The following is a 23,595-nucleotide window of genomic DNA, read 5'->3' on the forward strand; positions in this document are numbered from 1 at the left end:
TCTTCCTCCTTCCCTCTCTCTCTCCCTCTCCCTCTCTCTCCCTCTCCCTCCTTCCCCCCCCTTCTCTCCCTCTCTCCCTCCCTCTACCTCTCTCCCTCTCTCTACCTTCCCTCACCCCTCTCTCTCTCTCTCTCCTTCATTCCCTCTCTCTCTCCCTCTCCCTCTCTCTACCTCTCCCTCCCCCCTCTCTCTCTCTCCCTCTCCCCTATCCTCTCCCTCCCTCCCCCCTACTCTCCCTCTCCCTTCCTCCATACCCCTTCTTCTCTCCCACCCTCCCCCCTCTTCTCTCCCTCTCTCCCTCCCTCCTTCCCTTCCGCCCACCTCCTCTCTCCCTCCCCCCTACTCTCTCTCTCTCTCTCTCTCTCTCTCTCTCTCTCTCTCTCTCTCTCTCTCTCCCTTTTCATTCACATCTTTTCTACTACCAATAGCATGTACAAGGTACTGAAACTATTAGTTCACTACCCTGCCATAATTTTTTTAAGGCAAAGGAGCGTGTACGCAGTACTTATTACTTGTAAATGCATATGCGGTACTGATCCCATTATTCGTTACCCTACGATAACATTTTTTAGGCTTAGGAGCACGTACACGCTACTTATTAGTCTAGAATGGGAAAAAAGAATATCGTTGGGCTTGTCAACATTTTATGGACTAACAGCGCGTACGTGGTTTATAGACATAGTTTTAGTTGCCCAAGAACCTCAACGGCCTCAAAAGAAGTTTTTGAGGTCGTTGAAGGCCCCACTGGAACTGTGTCTACACTTCTATCACTATTTTATACATAGAAGTAAGTGAATTTTTTGTTTTTGAATGATTTCAAATGATTGAATTGTTGTTCTTATTATTTTTTGTCAATAGTATTGTGATTGTTTAATAGTTTCATTCCAAAAATAGTGATAAGATGCATATTTATGGTTATTTGTTTGTTTATGAACTTTTGTTTACATATATATGTAATATGATTCTATTTAGGACAACCGATATCAACCATGGGAAAGAACAAGCGAGGAATGATGGAACAATGAGAGGCTCAAAAGGAAAGACAAAGGTAGCACGTATGAAGAAATTATGTGACATAAGAACAATGGGAGAAGAAGGTATGTCATCCTCAACATCTCAATTCGATTTACCAAATGATTATAATGCACCTAATGCAATTGAAGAAGAGACATTTGATTTACTGTTTGAACCTAATGCAATTGAAAAAGATACCGCATTGAATAATCAATTAAATGATGAACATATTACACCTTCTCTACTTGATGAATTGAATGTACATAATGCACCGATGTTAACACCTCCTAGAATCATTCGTAGGAAACCAAAGTATCTAATTGACATTGATGAGAATATATTGAAGCCAATGCCCAATAAAACAAATGAATGAACTTGTAGGAGAATGGTTAAAAGAATATGGAAAAACTATTTTAAAAACTTAAATCAAACCGCAAGATGTCAATTAATTGTTCAAATAATTAAAATTTTGAATTTTAAAGAGACAATGAAAATTCTATGCCTAAGATCATCTGAAAGTAACAGTGAAAGAACTATTGTGAGAAATATATTTGATGCATATCAAGCTATTGGTTCAAAATCACGTACTAAAGATTCTAATGCTACTTGACGTGTCATTACATAAACCATAATGAGCAAGAAAATAAAAAAAGATCGTTTGATAAGAAAAACAAGTAAGTCATTAAATGTTAGTAGAACAACATTAAGTAAAGCATTAAAGAGGTGGGAAAAAATACAGGAACCTAACAATAATTCTCTTTGGGCATTCTCAGTTAGACTACTACGCAAAGAAACGGTTGTTGTTGATGCACTAAAAACATTAATTGAAAATTTTTGGCATGACAACACAAGAGTTTCTCCCAACCAAAGAGATGTTGTTAGAAGGTGAATTGGGTCTACAAATCATGAGCCACATGCCAAACACTATTTGGATATGACACAAACTAAATTTTATGAAAGATTCCTTCAAAAGTTTCCTCAAATAAGAATTTCTCAAAGATTTTTTGAAATGGCATAACCTTTTTATATTAAGATTAATCATGTACGCACCACGTGTTGTTATAGGATGCATATTGAATTTTCCATGCCTTATGATATTTTTTGTCATATTTGTTCTACTTTGTACACTAACGATGTTTTGCAGGAATGTAATATACAAGCACCTCCTAAGTCGGTAAGAGAATTTATTTCAAGTGTGCTATGTAATATTTAATTTATTACATATAAGATGTACTAATATTACATATTTAATTATGATCTTTCTAATTCAAATACAAATAACCAGCGTAGAATATTCTAACCAAAGTTATCCTGAAGAGCCTTGGCAACTACTTACCGCTACCGAAAATCATTCTAGTAACTTTAATAAGTTTTGTTTAGAAACATGAAAACATTTTATGAAAAATATGGCAGTTGGGGATCTAAGTTTTGTGTATTTAGCTGCATAGTACTTTTCTTTTTCAATAACATTTTGTGTAACAGAGGGCAAAAATTCATCAGTTCGTTGGTAATTTATACGAGACAGATGGTATGTTTTTGCTCTTCATGCATGTATTGTTTTTGAGAAGAATGTGAATCACAAGAGTGGGTTGACAAATGGTCTTGTAGACCGTTGGTTCCCATTGATTCATATCAAATTCCCAAAGCACTACAATTGAGCTAGATGGAGACATCAGTGGATTTTGACCATGTATTCGACCTAGTGGATTCAGGTGATTTTTTGAGTTAATTTTTTTGCAAGTATTCTTTTTGGTTCATTTTGTTGTACATCATACTTTATTTTTGGTATTAATTAACACTTTATAAAATGCAGGTCATGTGTATGTAGTTGTTGTAGGAAGAGAATAATGAAGAAGGAACAGATTACTATTTGTGTCATTGTGTTGAGCCTAAAAGAAAATTGACAACCACAATCATTGATGGAGAGGGTATTGAGTACCCAATAGGTTCTGTTGTCATGACAGGACCATGGCTTCAGAGATACCCTATCAAGAATTTTGATGTTTGGTTGTTTGAGGACTTTGAAACACACAGACATATTCTTCATTTCTCTAACCTTGTTGTTGCAACAAATATTCATTTGATGAAGTATCATGGTAGACCTCATAACAAGATTTTATGGAAAGTTCGTGAATCTAACCACGAGGCAATACTTGACACAATATGGGTTAGAGCCGATCCTGAAGGCTCACTTGATTGATTCTACGGTTCAGAGTAGAATGATTTTGAGAATTTTGTATAAATCATCGACGAATTGTTCTATATTCATTTTTTGTATATATAAATGCCCATGAGCTGATTTTTACAAGTTTAGGGGCATAATTTTGTATATTTAAATGGCAATGAGCTAATTTGTACATATGTACATGCCAAATTTTGTATATTAAAATGACGATGAGCTAAAACGCACATATTGTAATGCCAAATTTTGTATAAAAGCCCATGAGATGATTTGTATATTAAAATGGCGATGAGTTGAATCGCACATATTCTAATGCCAAATTTTGTATAAAAGCCCATGAGATGATTTGTAAGAAATTTTCGCCAAGAGCAGATTTGACCATATTTAGAGGCAAATTTTTGAATAATATGTGACAATGTTTTGTGACTATTTTGTGTGTCAATGTTTTGTGACTATGTTTTGAGTATATGTGATGTGTCCCTAGTCAATCATGAGCATTCTTGATTCTTGTATAATCATGGAGAATTATTTGAGTCATTATCAGGTCATAGGGGTCATAGATTGAGACTAGATACAATTTGAGCAAAAATTGTCATTGTTGTCAAAAAAAATGTCAAAAAAGTTGTCAAGCAACTTCTACATTGCGTCGGTACGGTATGACTCTCGACGTTCCGGCGCTTTGGGATGCATGACAGGGGCATACCTAGCATAAACCTTCCCACCTAGACGCACTCATGATGTCAGTTTGTGCACATGACGAACCGAATCAATTCTAGCCAATCTGGCAACTTTGCATTGCATGCAACTGACGGTTTTTGCAGCAGGCGAAAAAATGCTTCCAATTGAAAATGGCTCCAACTCATCAAAAACCGAGACAGGCCATTGTAGAGGAGCCTCACATGACCCCACTGGTTCAAACAGATCGACCATATGTGTCTTGGATTTGAAGAAAAATTCTATCAAATTTTGACAATTTTTTGGACTCAGGGCACTTGAGAGATCGCATCGGTATGGTATGACTCTCGACGTTTCGGCACTTTAGGATGCATGATAGAGGCATACCTAGCGTAAACCTACCCACCCAGATGTGCTCATGACGTTAGTTTGTGCACATGACGAACCAAATCAATTCTAGCCAATTTGGCAACTTTGCATTGCATGCAATTGACGGTTTTTGCAACAGGCGAAAAAATGCTACCAATTGAAAATGGCTCCAACTCATCAAAAACTGAGATAGGCCATTGTAGAGGAGCCTCACGCGACCCACGAGATCAAACAGATTGACCATATGTGTCCTAGATTTGAAGAAACAGTCTGTCAAATTTTGACAATTTTTTGGACTCGAGGGAATTGAGAGATCGCACCAGTACGGTATGAGTCTCGATATTCTGGCACTTTGGGATGCATGACAGGGGCATGCCTAGCATAAACCTACCCACCTAGATGCACTTGAGATGTCGGTTTGTGCACACGATGAACAAAATTTGACCATTGCGAGAGTGAGTGTGCTCTCGCACCAAACACATATTGTTGTTTATATTCATATTATCGATTTTTGTTGTTTATATTCATATTGTTGATTACATATGCAAATATTCATTTAAATTTATAAAAGGGCATCTACCAAATACAATGAATACACAATAATGAACTAAATATAAGGAGTTTTGTAAGGTTAATTCAACATTTTAGAAATTTTATCAAATCATATTCCACGATTGAAATGTTTTATATCATATATTTTTGTTGTTTATATTCATATTGTTGATTACATATTCAAATATTCATTTAAATTTATAAAAAGACAACCACAAAATACAACGAATACAAAATAATGAACTCAGTACATATTTATTGGATCGAATATCGATATTTATATATATATAAAAAGGCATGTCTGCCAAGTCAATACAAGTATTACAAAAATGTGGCATATACCATGTCCAAATCGATATACAACAAAAATTTAGAATATATCTACATGTATTGGTCATTCTATGACCAAAACTAACACTATATGATCCTAAACTTGTGGTGGATCATCAAAATCAAGCCTCTTCGATGCAGTATGCGGCTCTATAGATGGCTGCAAAACCACAATTCAAAAGCCAAGTTAGAATTCTTTTGTAGAAAATAGTTCACAATTAACAACATAACTATGCATTTAACTTTAATTCCTTTGCAATTGAAATGTAGATTACCTCATCGACTGATCTAGGAGCTAATGTCTTCGCTCTCCTCTCCTTGTCACTCTTAGGAGTTTTCTTGAAGACATACTTAAATGGATCCACGTTATGGTCATACTGCGAAGGGGTCTATTGTAGATTAAATGTACAATTAATAAAATGTACTAACATAAATATATCAAAAACACTTAAAAGCTATAATATAGAGAACAATGGCGTACATGTTCCTGAGATGCTTCTCCAATGGACTGAGGATGCCTCACCATCGATGTAGAAACTGTCGCTATTACCTATACAAAATATGTTCAAAGATTAAATACAATTAATATAATGATAAGTATTGAAGGTTAAAAACAATTAATTTTACATATCAAACAAAAGTGTACTGGATCCTGAGATGCTTTTCCAATGCAAGGAGGAGGGTTCGCCATTGATGAAATAGGTATGGATATTTCCTGTATGAAAAAATTATAAGATCATAATATATCACAAGTTCACATGTACGCGTGCATATAATCATGAAATTGAGAAAATAAAGTAGATATACATACCTCCTCCCTCTCTTGATCCATGGGCGAATCAGGTGCATTCAACAAATCCACATAGCTCAATGGTCATTGTACATGTAAAATAGACAAAAAACACTAATCAATCTACAAACCCCAACTAATACTTGATTTCAACATTTTCAAACAATTGTACAACTAAAAATGTGTTCAATTACCTTCTTTCGACGTTTTGGCTTCTTCAAGGATTTCCTTTTCTTAGAACGAGCCCTAGACGTGAAGGGGGTACCCTAAAAAAACAAAATTAACATGAGATATTAGTACAGATAATAAACTAAACATAATTTTAAAAATCTAAAATGAAATGACTTGACTATTCCATCAAAACAATACATAAAAAGGGTTGTACAAAATATGATACCATATAGCCTTGTAGGCCAAAATCGATCGCTGAGAGCGTGATGCCATCAATCTGGGACATTTCGTCCCCTGTCAACACCTACAAACTAGAAATTGGACCAAGCATTAAAGATAGTTAGTATATCTTGTACTTTTTTGAACTCAAAGTCTACTATTCTATTTTAACATGTTACAAAATTTATACCTCAGGCATCGAAGTTGCAACTATAGTAACTGGGGGAGGAGTATGGGATACCGCTGTTGCATCCTGAAATTCATATTATTTGTCTCAATTTAAATCGATGTATAAATAAAAATTCATTTATGTAATTAAAAATTTAAAGTGGCTAATAAATAAAATGCTATGAATTCAAATCAACACACCTGTGTCTGTGGCTCATGGGCAAACACCATGTCCATCAACTCATCTGTCAGCACAAAATCCTCAACCGTGTGGGCTTGACATCTACTCCCGCAAATTGTGCATAGATGAGATGAGGATCCATCTGCACCGGCTGCATCATCTATCCCATAGCATATCCTCGAGCAACTGACACACATATGCTGGATGGGCTCGTTGTCGCCACCTAATGGCTCATCATCCAATACAATAGGGTGTGCTAATGACGTCCCATGCTAGATGATGGCACCAATCAATGCTATGGCCGCTTGAAGAGTCTGTAGCTCTATCGACTCTTTCAGCTCTACTGGGACAACCTGATGCACCTTGGGTTTGGGTGCTAGGGGTCGACGACTCTCTGCGGGTAATCGCCTACGAGCTCTAGGTCTATCTTGGGCAGAGACACCACCTCTACCATGGAACTCTCTCATGTCAAAATAGTTTGGGCGCACATTGAACACAAACTCACAATATACTTTTCTCAAAAAATATAATGGCACCTCATAATTATTACAAGGTGGATCATCAAAGACCATCCACCACCTCTGCCAAAAAAGATTCTTCATCTGCACATTGGTACACCAATGTATGGGAAACCTCTTTACATTAAGAGGTAATAAATGACCAGTTTTGGGATCAATGAAAAGGGCACATATTTGTTGTTTAGTAATGTTTTTGTTTTTTACTCCATTGTATGATAGCCCATCGGCATAGAATTGACGACACCTATCTCTAAAGCTTCCCCATTTGGTAATTTGTGTGGAAACAACTATGGCACCACTAGCTAATGTTTCTAGGCTAGTGGCGAGGGATTGATGATGCTCAAGTTCAAAAGTTTTCAATTTAACAATCAGTCTATTGATTTTAGACATATTTTGTCCTAATTAATTAATTAATTGCTCCTGTGTTTTGGGTGTGCGGTCAAAAGGAGGAATTAGGGGTTGTTCTTGTGTGTTTTCAGGAGGTGCATTTGGTTGTTCTTGTGGGTTTTCAGGAGGTGCATTTGGTTATTCTTGTGGGTTTTCAGGAGGTGCATTTGGTTGTTCTTGTTCTGGATTAGAAGAATCTTGTTTTTGAAACAAAAAATAAAAAAACCTAATCAAAATTAATGAAATTAAATTCAAAATGTAAAACAAATTGAACAAACGAGAAAGAAAGAAAAAAATAAACAAAAACTAACCTTGATCCATAGCTTGGAGGAAAAATATAGCACCCCGTTTGCGGTTTAGGAGAGGAAATGGAAAAAAATGAAGTAAAAAATGCACTATTCATGGGTAAATGAGACCCAGTTTTTTTTTTTAAAACTTCTTTTACCACGCACCATGTATGTGGTTATATTTGGATTATTAGCGCGTACGTGCTCATTTTCCTATGAGCAGCGCATACGCGCTCATTTTCCTAGGTGTAGCACGTACGCGCTCATTTTCCTAAAAGCAGCGCATACGTGCTATCTTCTCTAGGCTTGGGAAGAACAAACCTAAGCACATACGCACGAGTTTCAAATTTTAAAACTACATACGCGCTGCTTGTTTTTCCATGTCTTTTTGGGGTGGTGTCCACTTTTCTGACCACCATCTTTGTGCACATACCGTAGAGTTTGGTTCTAAGAGTATGAAGAGTATGATGGTGGGAAGGTGAATCTACGTGATGGATCTCACTTGAATATTGTTGGTCATGGAATAGTCAAGATTTGGTTCCTTGATGGTGTAATGAAGGGGATTGATGGTATCTAGCATATCCCTAGTTTGGCATAGAACCTAATTTTAGTAAGCTGAATGATGTGGGTGTGCAAGTTATTTTTTCGAGTGGTGGATGCAAGATGGAAATAGGTGTTATGGTTCTTGATAAGGGTGTTTGGATTGACACCTTGCATAAGCTAGATGCATGTATGGTTTAGTGCAATAGTACTTTTGTGAAGTCCAAGAAAAGGGCTTTGGATTCTTCATCCTCACCATCAAATTAGGTAGAGAAAAATATTATGGTTTCTACCTTTGATGGTCATTCTTTTTAGGTACCTAAGGGTGCCAATACTTTGGAAATGAAACTTCCTATTGAGACAACAATGTTGTGGCACCAAAGACTTCCAAGCCATGTTGGTGAAAAAGGTATTAGAGACTTGAAAAATAAGAGCCTTGTTGAGGTCCTTGATGATTATAATCTTGAGTTTGAATTTTGTGAACATTGTATATATGAAAAACAACACTGTGTTTCATTTTATTCTAGTTCTCATAAGTATTTTGGGGTTTTGGACTATGTTCATTTTGATGTGTTTGGTCTTGTTAATATTCCTTCATTATCTATATTTTTGTACTTTGTCTCTTTCATAGATGATTATAGTAGAAGGAAATTTGTATATTTCTTTAGAAGTAAATTTAAAGTTTTTAGTCAGTTTTTGGAATTCAAATCCTTGGTTGAAAACTAGATTGGTAGAAAGATTGAGTCCTTGAAAATTGATAATGGTGGAGAGTTTCGTACAATAAAGTTTGACAGAATTTGTAAGGACCATGGGATTGAGACACACAAGACAAAACCATACACCCACAACAAAATGGAGTTGCAAAGAGGATGAAAAAATGTGGATGGAGAGGGCTACGAGTATGATGAGTGGTGATGGTCTTGAACAAAAGTTTTGGTCTAGAGTTGTAGCCACTACCTGTTATCTAATTTAAAATAAATCTCCTACTTCAACACTTGTTGAAAGTAAGAATCCCTCAATGAGACATGTTAGAGCATTTGGGTGTGAGGCATATGCTCATGTTCCTAGTGAAAAAAGATCAAAATTGGAGAACAAGGTGGTTAAGTGTATCTTCATCGGATATGGTGTCAATATGAATGGTTACGAGATTTGGGATCCAATTATAGAGAAAATTACTTTATAGTAGAAGTGTGATCTTTCAAGATTTGAAACCTTACACTATTGATTTGTAACCAAAGAAAGAAGAGAAATATAAGGAGCTACTTTAATTTCCACCTACTCCAATTGAAGAAGAACTACATATTCTTGTTGGACTTGATGATGAAGAGATCTCTAAAAGATCTGAGAATTCTAAAGAAGAACAAGATCCTCAAACTCAACCTTTGATGAGGTCTACACATGTTAGGAAACAACTAGAAAGGTTTGGTTATTCCTTGTTGGATTCTAGTTGGATATTTTCTTTGATTCCTAACATTGATGAGCCTATAACAGTTACAGAGGCTATGTGTATGCATGATGTAGATTCCTAGATGGAAGCCATGAATGAATAAATGGTTGTATTGAAGGAGAATTCTACATGAGATTTGGTACCTTTTCCTGAGGGATGGAAACTTGTTGGATGTAAATGGGTGTTTATGAATAAATTGGGTCCATATGGTAGTAGTGAGAAGCATAGAGCACATTTTTTCATGAAGGGTTATTCCCAGGTAGAGGGAATTGATTATGGGGAGATATTATCTCCTATTGCGAAGCTGTCATCTATTCAATTTCTATTATCACTTGACTTGGAGGTTAAGCAAATAAATGCAAAGACAAAATTCCTTCATGGTGATTTGGAGGAAAAAATCTATACGCTATAGCTAGTGCATTTCATTGAGAAAGGTAAAGAGAACCTTGTTTGAAAGTTGACGAAATCTCTTTATGGTTTGAATCAATCTACTAGAATGTGGTACCAAAATTTTGACACCTATGTGTTGTCTTTTGATTTTTTGATATTCAAATCTGACCATTGCGTCTATTTTAAATTTGAGAATGGTCATAGTCTCATTATTGTCCTATATGTAGACGATATGCTATTTTTTTTGTGAATGGTGAGATTTTGATTTCAGATTTGAAGTCTCAATTGTCAACATAGTTTGAGATGAAAGATCTAGGTACATTGAAGTATATTCTAGGGATAGAGATCTTAGAAGAGATAGAGCTAATAGAAAGATTTGGATCAGCTAGAGAAAGTATGTGAACTCTGCATGTTTAAGAAATCAACATGACAACTTGTAGATAGATGGTTATTCCAGTGGTATAGGGGACAAAACTTTCTATGGAGGATTGCCCAAATTTTCCTACCGATATGGAGGACATAACTAGAGTTCCTTATGTGAGTGTTCTTGGTATCTTGATGCATGCTATAGTTTGTACGAGGCCAAAAAGTTCCCAAGTAATGCAAGTTCTTAGTTGATTTATTGCTAGTCCATGGTGGTTATATTGGGATGTGGTGAAGAGAGTGTTCAAGTATTTGCAAGAATTCCCTATATTTTCATGGTTATCCTATTAGACCTCGACATTTTTGTGAGTATTTGTGGATATTTGGATTGAGATCAGGTAGGTGACATTGACATCCGAAGATCAACCAATGGATATGCGTTCACGATGTTTGGTGGTTATATAAGTTGGATGAGTAAGTGGTAGGTTGTAGTTTCTTTGTCCATTACTGAAGTAGACTACATGGTAGCTACTCATGCTTGTAAGGAAGCCATTTGGCTTAAGTGTTTGTGTTCTAATATTAATTTTGATGCAAGACAAATTACTTCAGTCAAATTGGGGTTTTTAGTCTGATCTAAGCTCAAAGAGACCATATATAGGAAAACTATGTCCAATGGCTTTATCATTGAGATCATTATTGGGGGTGTTACTTCCCAAGACATTATGACAATGTTTAACCTTGTGAATCCAATAGCCCAATGAAAGCAAAAAATCTATAACTGTGACTACCTAACAAAAACATACATATTACAAACACATTACAGAAAACTTTGAAAGATTTGATCACTATACTATAACTTTACCAATACACATATCACTTCACATACATTAATTACTTTTAAGATAACGAAATTACAACTAAAACATATATGTAAAAGATACCTAACATAACAATTTTTGGGTATAACTTATCTAATCTAATCATATATGTTTGAAATCTTTCTATGGATATAAATTAATAATGTTAAAAGCAATTTATGTATGTGAAGTGTTTTACCTTGAAATACAGGCCACAGGCTATCAATTTCTAGGGTTGAGTCAGAGTGGGACGTGAACCTTATCCCTTTACAGCTTATAATCTCTCGCCTGCTCCCACGTGAATGCAATTCTCTAGAATGAGTTTGATTTCGAGCTATTCTGATTTCTGCCTTACACTGTGCTCAACCTTTTCCAGCTCGCTATTTGTACCTTTCGAACACTTCCACTGCCAAAAGTAAGTCATTTGTGTTTCATTATCTATCCTATTAAATTTTGTCTGATATGTTCATCATTTGGATAGACTACAAAAAATAAATGTCTGTCTCAGTACTTTGGCTAATTCCAATGTTAAAGCAGCTGTCCAAACATTAGATAAGATCGACAAAAGCAAAGCAATGTCTTGGAGGGCACCGTACATATTTCAGAGCTATCCTCTCTCTCTTTTTTAAGATGGACATTTCGAGACTTCAAGTTCAACAACAATCAAAGGATAACCTTTTCCTTTTGTTTTTAAGGAAAAGACTGATTGCCATTTTCATATGAATGGACAACAATCCACCTCATTCTAAGTCAAGAGAATTAATAAGGACCCAAAACACTGGTACAATTCATAAGAATTATAAAGTAATACATAAAGTATTATTTTATGCATTTTTTTCATTTTGATGATGAATCATCGAGCTTGGTCTGGAACGTTGATGTGAATAAAAGTCTACATAGTTGAATCTAGAAGTAAAGCTATAATGCATAAACATTTAGATTTTACAGCCAAAATCGTATTAATATTCATCTTGATCACATAATCATTGAATTAAACAAAAATAGAATTGAATTTAGATAGTACATATAAGGATGAATATAATATAAGATTTTATTGTAAAACGTGCTTTATATAGAGTAGTTATAGTGATAATTAAAAGAATATAAATAATTACATCAGATCTCAAATGTAGATAGCTTGTCATAGGTTACAAGTTTAATAATGAATCTAATATACGTTGAGTTAACAAGTGACGAAAGTTCTTGTTACACATATCTCAACGAATGGTACAAGGTATACCATGTCATAAACAAGAAACATAACTCTATATTCTCCTTTAAGCATGTTGTCTCTAATCTAGCTAGTTCCAATGGTAGACAACTCCACCCAACAATGTGAAACCTTCAAGACCAATCCTTTGAATTTAGAGATCTTATTAGACTATCATACAAACAAAAGAATATGAATAAATACATCAGATCTCAAATGTAGATAGCTTGTCATACGTTACAAGTTTAATAATGAATCTAATATATGTTGAGTTAACGAGTGACGAAAGTTCTTGTTACACAATTCTCAACAAATGGTACAAGGTATAACATGTCATAAACAAGAAACATAACTCTATATGCTCCTCTGAGCATGTTGTATCTAATCTAGCTAGTTCCATTGGTGGACAACTCCATCGAACAATGTGGAACCATAAAGACCAATCTTTTGAATTTAGAGATCTAATTGGACTATCATACAAACAATACAATGTGAGGATGATGAAAAAAGTCATCGCAACAAAATATACTAAGAATATACACATTGCAATTTAGAACACAATAGCATACAAGGGTTATGGTCTCCAACTAATAGCATGCAATAATATATGGTAATTACCACCATTTTAAAGAAATGAGTTAGCACCTTATCACATTCATGCAAAGAACTACAAGGACATATCACGAAAGAACATCTCAATAAAAATAGGAAAGAGATTACTAAGTATTGTATGTAAAATGACATCATTATCTTGTATGATTCCATATATACTCAAATCTGTGATGGAGTTAGTACTATCTTACATGACTCCCTCAAGACATTGAATGTTCCATATTTGCAGTACTAGTCTTGCATACCAAATGGGCCTTTAATGTGTGTTACAGTCATAGCAATCTCTTATACAACTTTGTTTGAGACTTTAGCATGCCTAGACTAAACGGATCTTATTTAGGAGACTCTAGAGGAGTTTTCTTTGATTTCTTTTCTTCTCCCTTCAATATTCATTTTCCCTTGTCCTTTCTTTTAAAGATTCCTTCTTCTTCACTTTGTTTGGTTTCCATCTCTCTTCTGTTTAGCTCAAATGCCTTCATTTCTTCTTCTTTATCTTCATCATCTTCGATAGATATGCCAAAGATTTTAGCATTTATGCTTCACAAAGGGTCTAAAAATTCTACAAAACAACTCCCCCTGAACCTATACCCTTTTCATTTAGTTTTTGAAAGAACCATCTACACCACCCTGAGGTATAGATCCATTTTTCACATCATTATCTTTCTTTTCTTCCAACTTCTTTACCCATAACTTTTCCATCTCTTTCTTTATTTGAACCTGATCAAACTTCTTTTGTGGAACAAAAAACCTGGCATTCTTTCCTCTACAAAACTTAGCATTATGTCCCTGTTTATTATAGTTATAACATGTAAAGATCATTTCCATTCCTCACATTGGATCTATAGTTAGCTTCCTTATAGCCAAATTTTTTGCATGTGCGACTATAACTATTGAACGATTGAGCATTCCTAACATTGGTTATATTCATAAAACCATTTCTCATCATTCTACTTCTACACTCAGTTGCTTTATGAACAAATTTGTTGCAAGTATAGCATTGACCATTAAATGTTTGAGGCCTTGGAACCCTAGATGAGTTTATGTTCAATCTACTCCGACATTCAATAGCCTTATGACCAATCTTATTGCAAGAAAATAAATTGCCAAATGTTAAAGGACTAAGAGTACCTAGTTTGAATAGTTTGATTTTGAACTAACCTTTTGCAATTCTTCTTTTTGTTCTAGGCAATGAAGTTATTCATATCTCCTTATGTCTTCTTGGATTCATCTTGAGCCATTTATTTACCTTTCTCATTCATGTCATTAGTCTTAGATATTTCTCCCTTTTCAAAACCAAGTACACCCTTGTTCAATTGCCAAGTCCACCCTTGTTCAATTGTGGTTTCTGGTAATTCAACATCTCATCAACCAGGTAACTACCAGCTTTAATTTCCAAACCTTTCTCTATTTGTTCTTTTACATCCTTCAATTTCTTTCTTGGAGCAACAATCTCTTCCTTAAATTTGGTACATTTAGCAGTTTTATCATGAAGCTTAGTCTCTAAATAGTTAGCAACTTTATTTCCTTCTTCAACTTGAATTTTTAGGTTTACTATATTATTTATTGCCTTTTTGAGTTTTTCATTACAATTTTTTCTTCCTTCATTTTCATTCTTTAGCTTGATAATTTCATCCTATGTCATTTTAAGTTTGTCTTTGCAATCATTTATTTCTACAACTTGAGTTTCCAGTCTGATAATCATCCTTTCTACCTTATTTATAATCTTCACATTCTTTCCATGTAACATCCAAATCATCAAGAGTACACCAAAGTTCTCCTTCTAGATCTACCTCACAATTAGCAAGATCAATGCTCCATCCTTCGGGTTCTCTTGCTTCAAAATATACTTCTGAAAGAATCTCATTATTTAGCATCACACAAATTCCTTTATGTTCAAATGTAGGATCTACCTCAGTGTTAGACTGTTACCTTAGGAACCTTGCTTTGATACCGATTGTTGAACACACCTGAATGCTGAGAGGCGGGGTGAATCACCATAAACTAAAACTTAACCATTCATTAACCTCTAAAACATTAAATTAGATCCACAAAAGTAAAGAGTGGGAACAAAACATGCACCACACAAGAACACCAATACTTTTACATGAAAATTCCAAGGAGAGAAAACCTATGGTGACGGTCAACTCACAATATATGAAACATACATTAAAATTTTTGTTTTATGCTCACTGCTAAGGAATCTCACTACTCCTCGAATGGACTTGCAAGCTAAGACACACTGTCTTAGGAATATATACAATGGAATTGTAAACTTAATATCACTTCTCTAGGGAAAGTCATAATGAAATTACAATAAGAAACATTATATGAATTATTGTGGAAGAGGCATATGACAAATGCTGATAGTGTAGTCCTCTTTGTAGCCCAAATACTTTATCACACAAATTTTGCACTCTTCATAATCATTTGATGTAAATCACTAAATTATTTCACACATAACAACACTTCACATAAACTCTCACTTCTTCACAAATGATTTAACCTTACTTATATATCCTTCGTAAAAACCCAAAATATCAATTGTGTCGGCTCAATTAGGACCTACCAAATGAAATGTGCAACACAACATAGGTCAGCCTCGAATGCAATCATCATCATCATCAAAATAGGTTGCAAATCAATATGAGACCTAATTGAACTCATACCATGTCATAAAACATCCTTCAAACCCAATGAAATAGGTCAAGATCAACTGCAATTGAAGGAACATACCTAGTAGGCTCAAATATCATCACCACTATTAAGATTGCTAACTATTTGTCTTCTTATCATTGGAGAGAGACTCAAAACATTATGCAAACAAAGATGAAGGCATAGAAGACCATCTACAACCTTTCTACAAACCTCTCCAAAAGTAATCAATCATCAAGTGCTAGTGTAGAAGAACAACATCACTTAATTGGTAAACATTGTGTAGACTAGACAGACTATGTGACAACAACATGCTAATTACTAAGCACTGAAGCATTGACACACCTGAAAGTCGTACCAATAATCCAATACAACATCCTCATCATATCCCCAAAACTGCAAGGTCGTACCAATGACCACAGTTTAATGTAGAGCATTCTAGTGAGCTAAGAGGAACACCTTACATTTCAACAAACTGTGATCTAGAGTACACAACCTTATTACTTTTTGTGTGTGAATGTGCATTAAAACTAGTAGAGAAATACCTTACATACTCAATAGATACATATAGGTACATTGATTGGTTCAAATCAAAAGTTGATACAAACACTCAATGAGTGGTAGAAAGTAAGCTCCTCTAAGTGTAGACACGTGTCTTGGATGAGTTTGACTAATTCTCCAAGTTGCCACATAACCTACCTAAGGTGGCTTAAAGCCATGTGTAGAAATACATAGGATAATTACTTATTAAATAATAAGTAAATTATATTCTACACCAAACATGGGTCAACCTATTATTATTTGTTAATCACTTATTATCCTTCATAATGATTTAATTATATAATTATTATTTTATTAAAATGAGTCAACAATATCAACCTATTATCCATAAATTTTTTAATTAATATTAAATTCCACCTAATATACGTCAATTGTCCATTTAATTAATAAATAAATCCTAAAAATCCACTTCATCTACTTAAATATATTCAATCTACTCAATCATGCTTTCAATCCACTCATCAATCTATTCACTTCACTCACCTATGCATTGAGTTAACTATTTTATACACATAGTCACTCCATGCTATATCTCTATGAAATGCCAATTGCATTTAACACACTCTTCACATATCCTTACAATGATATTCACTTCATATATATATATATATATATATATATATATATAAACCTCCCCTTTCTAACATAATAAAAGGGTGAACCACTAAACTCATGTAGGCCTACTCATTACCTATTATAACTAATCATGCAAACTACTCAAATGACCTAGTATAATTAACATAGAACATGTAAATAAAAGTCAACATCTCCATCTACTTTATATATATTATAATATCAATTCCTAGGTTTATAAAAATAACCTAAAATTCTTTATCATAACCAAAGTTCTCTTTTTGGTTGATCTTTTTACCCTTAAACAAACATGCAATTTCCTTCTCTTATCAAATAAAATCTATCAATTTATTTGAACTTAATTGCATATATTAAAATATTTATTTATAATGTATTTATTAACCCTACATATTTATCTTTATATAACAATTTCAAATTCCAACCCATATCATCAATCACCCACTACACTAAGATCTAAATAAAAGATGTCTAATATAATATATAGAGTAACTTTTAAAATCTCCCACCCCAATCCATCTTATTTTTATTTGTATGAATAACATCATCACAAGAAAAATTAGACCTTAAACTAAGAAAAAGGCTATGCAACCGACACAATGGTTATGATTAGACATTTTTATGTCATTTATTAAATAAATTGAAAATCACAAAACATCTTTCTACTTCTCGAGCTTTCTATCATCCTAATATTGATTACAAAAGGATGGAACACAAGACCTCTCCTTGCTTGTTCGAGGTTTCGTCCTTAAAATTCCCACCTTGCATACATGCCTATCAATGACTAGTGATGCCCTACCCAAAAAAATAATAGACAATGTTGACACAATCAAAACCAAATACAACAATAGCAAAACAATATCTTATAATTTTCAATTTATTTAATAAATACGAAAAAATGTCTAATCAAGACCATTATGTTGACTCCTGAGTCATTTCTTACACTACATCCTTAGCCCCTCCAAATGCCCCACAAATATGAGCGAAAGAGCCATTAGAAAGACTTCCTTGGACTACTTGGTGTTGGATTCCTTTTAAGAATGACCCCTTTCATACCATTTTGAATTTAAACAAAAAATACACGTTACACGAGTGACAAGACGGGCAAAGCTTAAACGAATGTGATTCCTATTTCCAACCGACACGTAGCAGTAAATTTTAACTACTCCAAACGAACAAATCCACACGTCACCTGCCTCGACCGTAACTTCTCCGTCGGGAATTAAAGAACGGTCTAGACACGATTCACGTTTCACGTGTACAGCTGGAACCTCACTAACTATTTTAATATTATAAAATTATAAATATCAAGAGATCTTTAAATATTATTTGTAATAAAGCAAAAATATATTATTAGTATATTTCATTAGGCAAATAAAGGCGTTACCGCAATGTTTGACAAAAGAGATATTTTTCACGTCGCCTTTAACGTGGCAGGGTGTACCATCTCAGAACTAACCTGATACGTGGAGGAAACGTGTATCTAACCTTATTTCAGACGAAATTATAAATCAAAATTTAATGGGGAATTAATCCCGCCCCGGTGGAGCTAATAATGTGACCTATAGGAATGCGTGACATGATTTTAATGATTAAATAAAACCATAACAGCTGGGCAATACTGCTTTCCCTTGCTTTTCACATCTGTCGTGCACGACAAGTTGAGGTACTGTGGCAAACAAAAAGTGCACAGAGACACGAAATCCGCCATAAAACAGCAGGCGCCCATTGCTTATTTCTCTGTTATACATAATAGAAAAGATCGGCTGCTTTTCATCTGAGATTTTTCATTCATGGTGATGGACTGAGCTAGGGTTTATTACAGTCTTTTTTCACAATAATGGATGCTCCACGGAGAATTCTGTTCACACAAGTGAGCCACCAGTCGTATAATGAAGCGCATTTTGGATGGCGGTCTCCTCTGGTGTATTTATTCGTTGCAGTGGCAGCTATGTTGTTCATTGTTGGCTTTGCTTCTTTCATTCTGGTGTGCACCTGGTGCAGGTTGGCTAATGATCATATGAGGGCAAATTCAAATACACGGCAGCCTGATGCTGTGTCACCTGATTCTGGCCCTCTGAAACCTCAGGCTATACTTGTTGAGGATGAAGAACAAGGGGGAAATATGCTGGTTATTATGCCTGGTGACCAGAAACCCTCTTTTGTAGCCACACAAGTGCCCTCTGCGCCTCATGTTGCAGAAAATAGAGGATAGTTTTGTGGCTGGAACAGGCCTTCAAATGCCGATCCCTGGTTATTTTCGCTGTAAATGTTGCGAACAGAACTGGAGATCTGTTCACGTTAGTATTCGAAGAGCTTCTTTAAATGTTTAAAATAAACAGTAGTGTAGGCTGGATTTGTGTATAACTGTGCAAATTTTAGCAGGATTTCTGTGTAGAATCGGCCTAGTTAGAAAAATGAAAAATCGTAGTTTGCTTTGCCGTAAAGTTATAAAAGAAGTTTTGCAGAGTTTTGGGAGTTTTTTCTGGGCCCATGGATTGTACATGGCATTAGTATTTCAAGGATTTAATGATTTTGTCGGGGTTACTTCACTGGTAATGAAATTATATCCATGCGTAGTATTCGGTAATTCGGGAGACATTCATCATTTGGAGAAAATGGTGGGTGGGGAAATTTTTTATCAGAAGCGGCCAATTAGGAAGTTCAATTTGACGGTCTAGCCTTCCCGCCAGGTAAAATTTAGTTATAGCTAAGTTTCACGTATCCTAAGTTCTTAAATGATATATCAGATTTTTTTTTATTTTTTTTTCTATAATTTAATTAAATGTTTACAGTTTTTGTTTTGGTTTCTATGGAGTTATGACAAATGGGGTGGTGAAATTTCTTATATGCACATTGTCAAATAAAAAAAAAGTGTGATCATTTGTAGTTTTTGTTTTGGTTTCTATGTAGTTATGACAAATGGGGGGCTGAAATTTCTTTTAGATAAAAGAGTCAAAAAGTGGTGTTGATAGTTTTTGGTTTCTATGCAGTTATGACAAATGGGGGTTGGTGAAATTTCTTATTAGTACAAGAGTCAAAAAGTGGTCATTTATAGTTTTTGTTTTGGTTTCAATGTAATTATGACAACTGGTGTGGTGAAATTTTTTAGTGTTAGAGTCAAAAAGTGAGTCATTTGAGTTGATGTTTGATACATACTCTACCTATCGTCTCGTTAACAAATGTTCAATTTTTTCTCCACAAAATATACATATCAAATCTAATACTTCTGCACAAATTCTCTAATTATCATGTACTATTGATACTAATAAAATTCTACAATATTTCTTGTTACTAACTTTGTTTCCAACTACTTTGAATAACTATTAATCCACTAGATAATTTTTTAATAAATTTTTTGATTAACAAAATTCAATGAATGATTAATAGAACTCTACTTAGAGCCTCTACTTAGACCTCTTCTCCTAGAATCCTTGATAATATTGTTTTTAATGATTACTAATCTAAAATATGGTCATAAGGCCCTCAAATATAATGAATTGAGGCTTCCAAACTTTAATTACATTTTTTTTTTTTATAAATTGGACCATTAAAATCAGCGCATGTTGTTTTTAAATGTAATTTATAATTTGTTTAATTACTAAAAAATGTTTCAAGCTTTTATTAGTTTTTAATAAAAATTATTAAGTATTATCCTATAATAAATATTTTTAATTGAAAGAAAATGTAGTTTATAAATTTTTGGAAATAAATTAGAATCCTAATGATGTGGAGATATTTAATCCATAGTTGGACTAGACTTTCATGATAACATGGTAATAATTTTTTTAAAGTGATATTATATTAAAAAGTTGTTCTTTTAGTAAATATAGAAAGAAGAAGTAGAGTAAAAATAATTTTCTATTTCTTGAGTTTTCTATCATTTTGATGATGGATCATAAGTGTGATCTGAAAAAGAAACAATGATACAAATAAACACACAATCTAATCCAGAAGTAATACTTGAACAAAAAATTTACCAAAATTTTTTTCCATATAAATTTCTATCATTTAAAAAAATATAATATAAATATTATATAGATTGCAGTGCATATTTTTAAAACGTAATCTTTTTTATATAAATTTTTCATTATAAAATATTGTTTATTTTAATTTTTAAATATATTTTATATTAATTTAAAGTATATATAAAATACAATAAAACATTATATTAATAAATCATATTTTAAAATAATAACAATGAATCTAAGTTAAATATTTCCATTTATAACGAACAAGTAAATATAAATACAAATCATTTTTAATGTTTGTTATATAAATTTTTTATAAAAATATATTTAATTTATTAACAATAAAAGTATAGTATGGTCCACCCTTGTTTGCCGCTTTATATTTAAAAACATGAGTTAGTTGAGTTTGTATCTTCAAGTCTGATTAAAATATCGAAAGATATTCTTTGTCATGTTGAAGGTTTATGGATTTGCAGTTGAATACAAGGCAAGTTACTTTAAAAAGATTCAGTTAGAAACAATTTGTATAAAATAAGATGATATCGTGGTGATCAAATTATGACATCATATTTGGCTTTATGTAGTTAAGCGGTTTGCGTTCCAATCTCACGGTTTTATGTTTTAATCCTATTTTTTTTAATTTTATTTTGTAAGTCATATATTTTTTTAAGAACAACAATTTTTTAAAATCTTATGATTAAAAATTAATATCTTTCAATGTTTTTTTTTATTACCATATAATGTAGCCTACAATGGGGTGCTTTGATTATCTAGCGCTATATTTATTTCTATAATTTAACTAAATGTTTATAGTTTTTGTTTTGGTTTCTATGTAGTTATGATAAATGGGTTGGTGAAATTTCTTATATGCACCCCAGTCAAAAAGTTGTCATGAATTGAGAGGCTTCCAAACTTTAATTAGATTTTTTTTATAAATTGGACCATTAAAATCAACGCATGTAGTTTTTAAATGTAATTTATAATTTGTTTAATTAGTAAAAAAATGTTATCAAGCTTTTGATTAGTTTATAATAAAAATTGTTAGTATTATCCTATAATAAATATTTTTAATTGAAAGATAATCTAGTTTATAAATTTTTGGAAATAAATTCTAATTCTAACGATGTGGAGATATTTAATCCATAGTTGGACTAGACTATCATGATAATATGGTAATAATTTTTTTAAAGTGATATGAATTAAAAAAATGTTGTTCTTTTAGTAAAAATAGAAAGAGGAAGTAGAGTAAAAATAATTTTTTATTTTTTTAATTTTCTATCATTTTGATGATGGATCACAAGTGTGATATGAAATTGAAATAATGATGCAAATAAACACACAATCTAATCTAGGAGCACTAATACTTGAACAAAAAAATTACCTTATGAATTTATAACATTTAAAACTAATAATATTAATATTATATAGATTGCAGTGTATATTTTTAATATAAATTTATTTATTTATTTTTTATTTTTTGGGTAGGTAATTGATATCCCTATTGGAAATTGAACTTGGATCTCCACAGTGAGAACTAGTGTTTTAACCAGTTAAGCTCAACCCCTTAGACTTTTTTAATATAAATTTTTAATTATAAATTTTTTTTTTAAAATTTTAAATATATTATATATTAATATAAAATACAATAAAATATTATATTAATAAATCATATTTTAAAATAATAACAATGAATCAAAGTTAAATATTTCCATTTACAATGAAAAAGTAAATATAAATACAAATCATTTTTAATGTTTATTATATAATTTTTTTATAAAAATATATTTAATTTATTAACAATAAAAGTATTGTTAAATATATGGTCCACCCTTGTTTGCCACTTTATATTAAAAAACATATGAGTTAGTTGAATTTGTATCTTCAAGTCTGATTAAAATATCGAAAGATATTCGCCATGTTGAAGGTTTATTGATTTGCAGTTGAATACAAGGCAAGTTACTTTAAAAAGATTGAGTGAGAAACAATTTGTGATCAAATTATGACATCATATTTGGCTTTATGTAGTTAAGCGGTTTGCGTTCTAATCCTACGGTTTTATGTTCTAATCTTACGTTTATTTTATTTTATTTTGTAAGTCATATATTTTTTTAAGAACAACAATTTTTTTAATCTTATAATTAAAAATTAATATCTTTTAATGTTTTTTTTTAAATTAATATATTACCATGAGAGTCCAGCTCTTCTTTCAAGTATGGATTAAATATCTCCACATCATTAAAATCGATAATTTATTTCCAATCAATTATAAATTAGATTTTCTTGCGATTAAAAATATTTAATTATACAAATAATACTAACAATTTTTATTAAAAACTAATCAAAGGTTAAAAAACAATTTTGTGGGATTTTGTAAGTCATATTTATTTATGATGGTGGACGACCTATGCGTTACTTTGATTATCTAGCGCTACAATGGTGGTGTTTTGTCTTATGTCATCTTTATCTTTAATTTCACCAATTTCATCAACTTCAAAAACATTCGTGGAGAGTGTGTTTAATTTTGAGTTGTACAAGTTTTACTTTAATTTTTTTTTTTT

The 23,595-nt window shown here is 32.8% G+C and overlaps 1 protein-coding gene across 1 annotated transcript; it reads left to right on the forward strand.

The window, feature by feature from the left end:
- Nucleotides 1-18,715: 18,715 nt before the first annotated feature.
- On the forward strand, nucleotides 18,716-19,618 carry LOC131030226 (protein GLUTAMINE DUMPER 3). Its single transcript, XM_057960954.2, has one exon. The coding sequence runs from the start codon at nucleotides 18,907-18,909 to the stop codon at nucleotides 19,279-19,281; it is 375 nt and encodes a 124-aa protein (XP_057816937.2). The 5' UTR covers nucleotides 18,716-18,906; the 3' UTR covers nucleotides 19,282-19,618.
- The last annotated feature ends 3,977 nt before the right edge of the window (nucleotides 19,619-23,595 follow it).

This window comes from Cryptomeria japonica, chromosome 9 (genome assembly GCF_030272615.1).
Source record: "Cryptomeria japonica chromosome 9, Sugi_1.0, whole genome shotgun sequence".
NCBI lineage: Eukaryota > Viridiplantae > Streptophyta > Pinopsida > Cupressales > Cupressaceae > Cryptomeria > Cryptomeria japonica.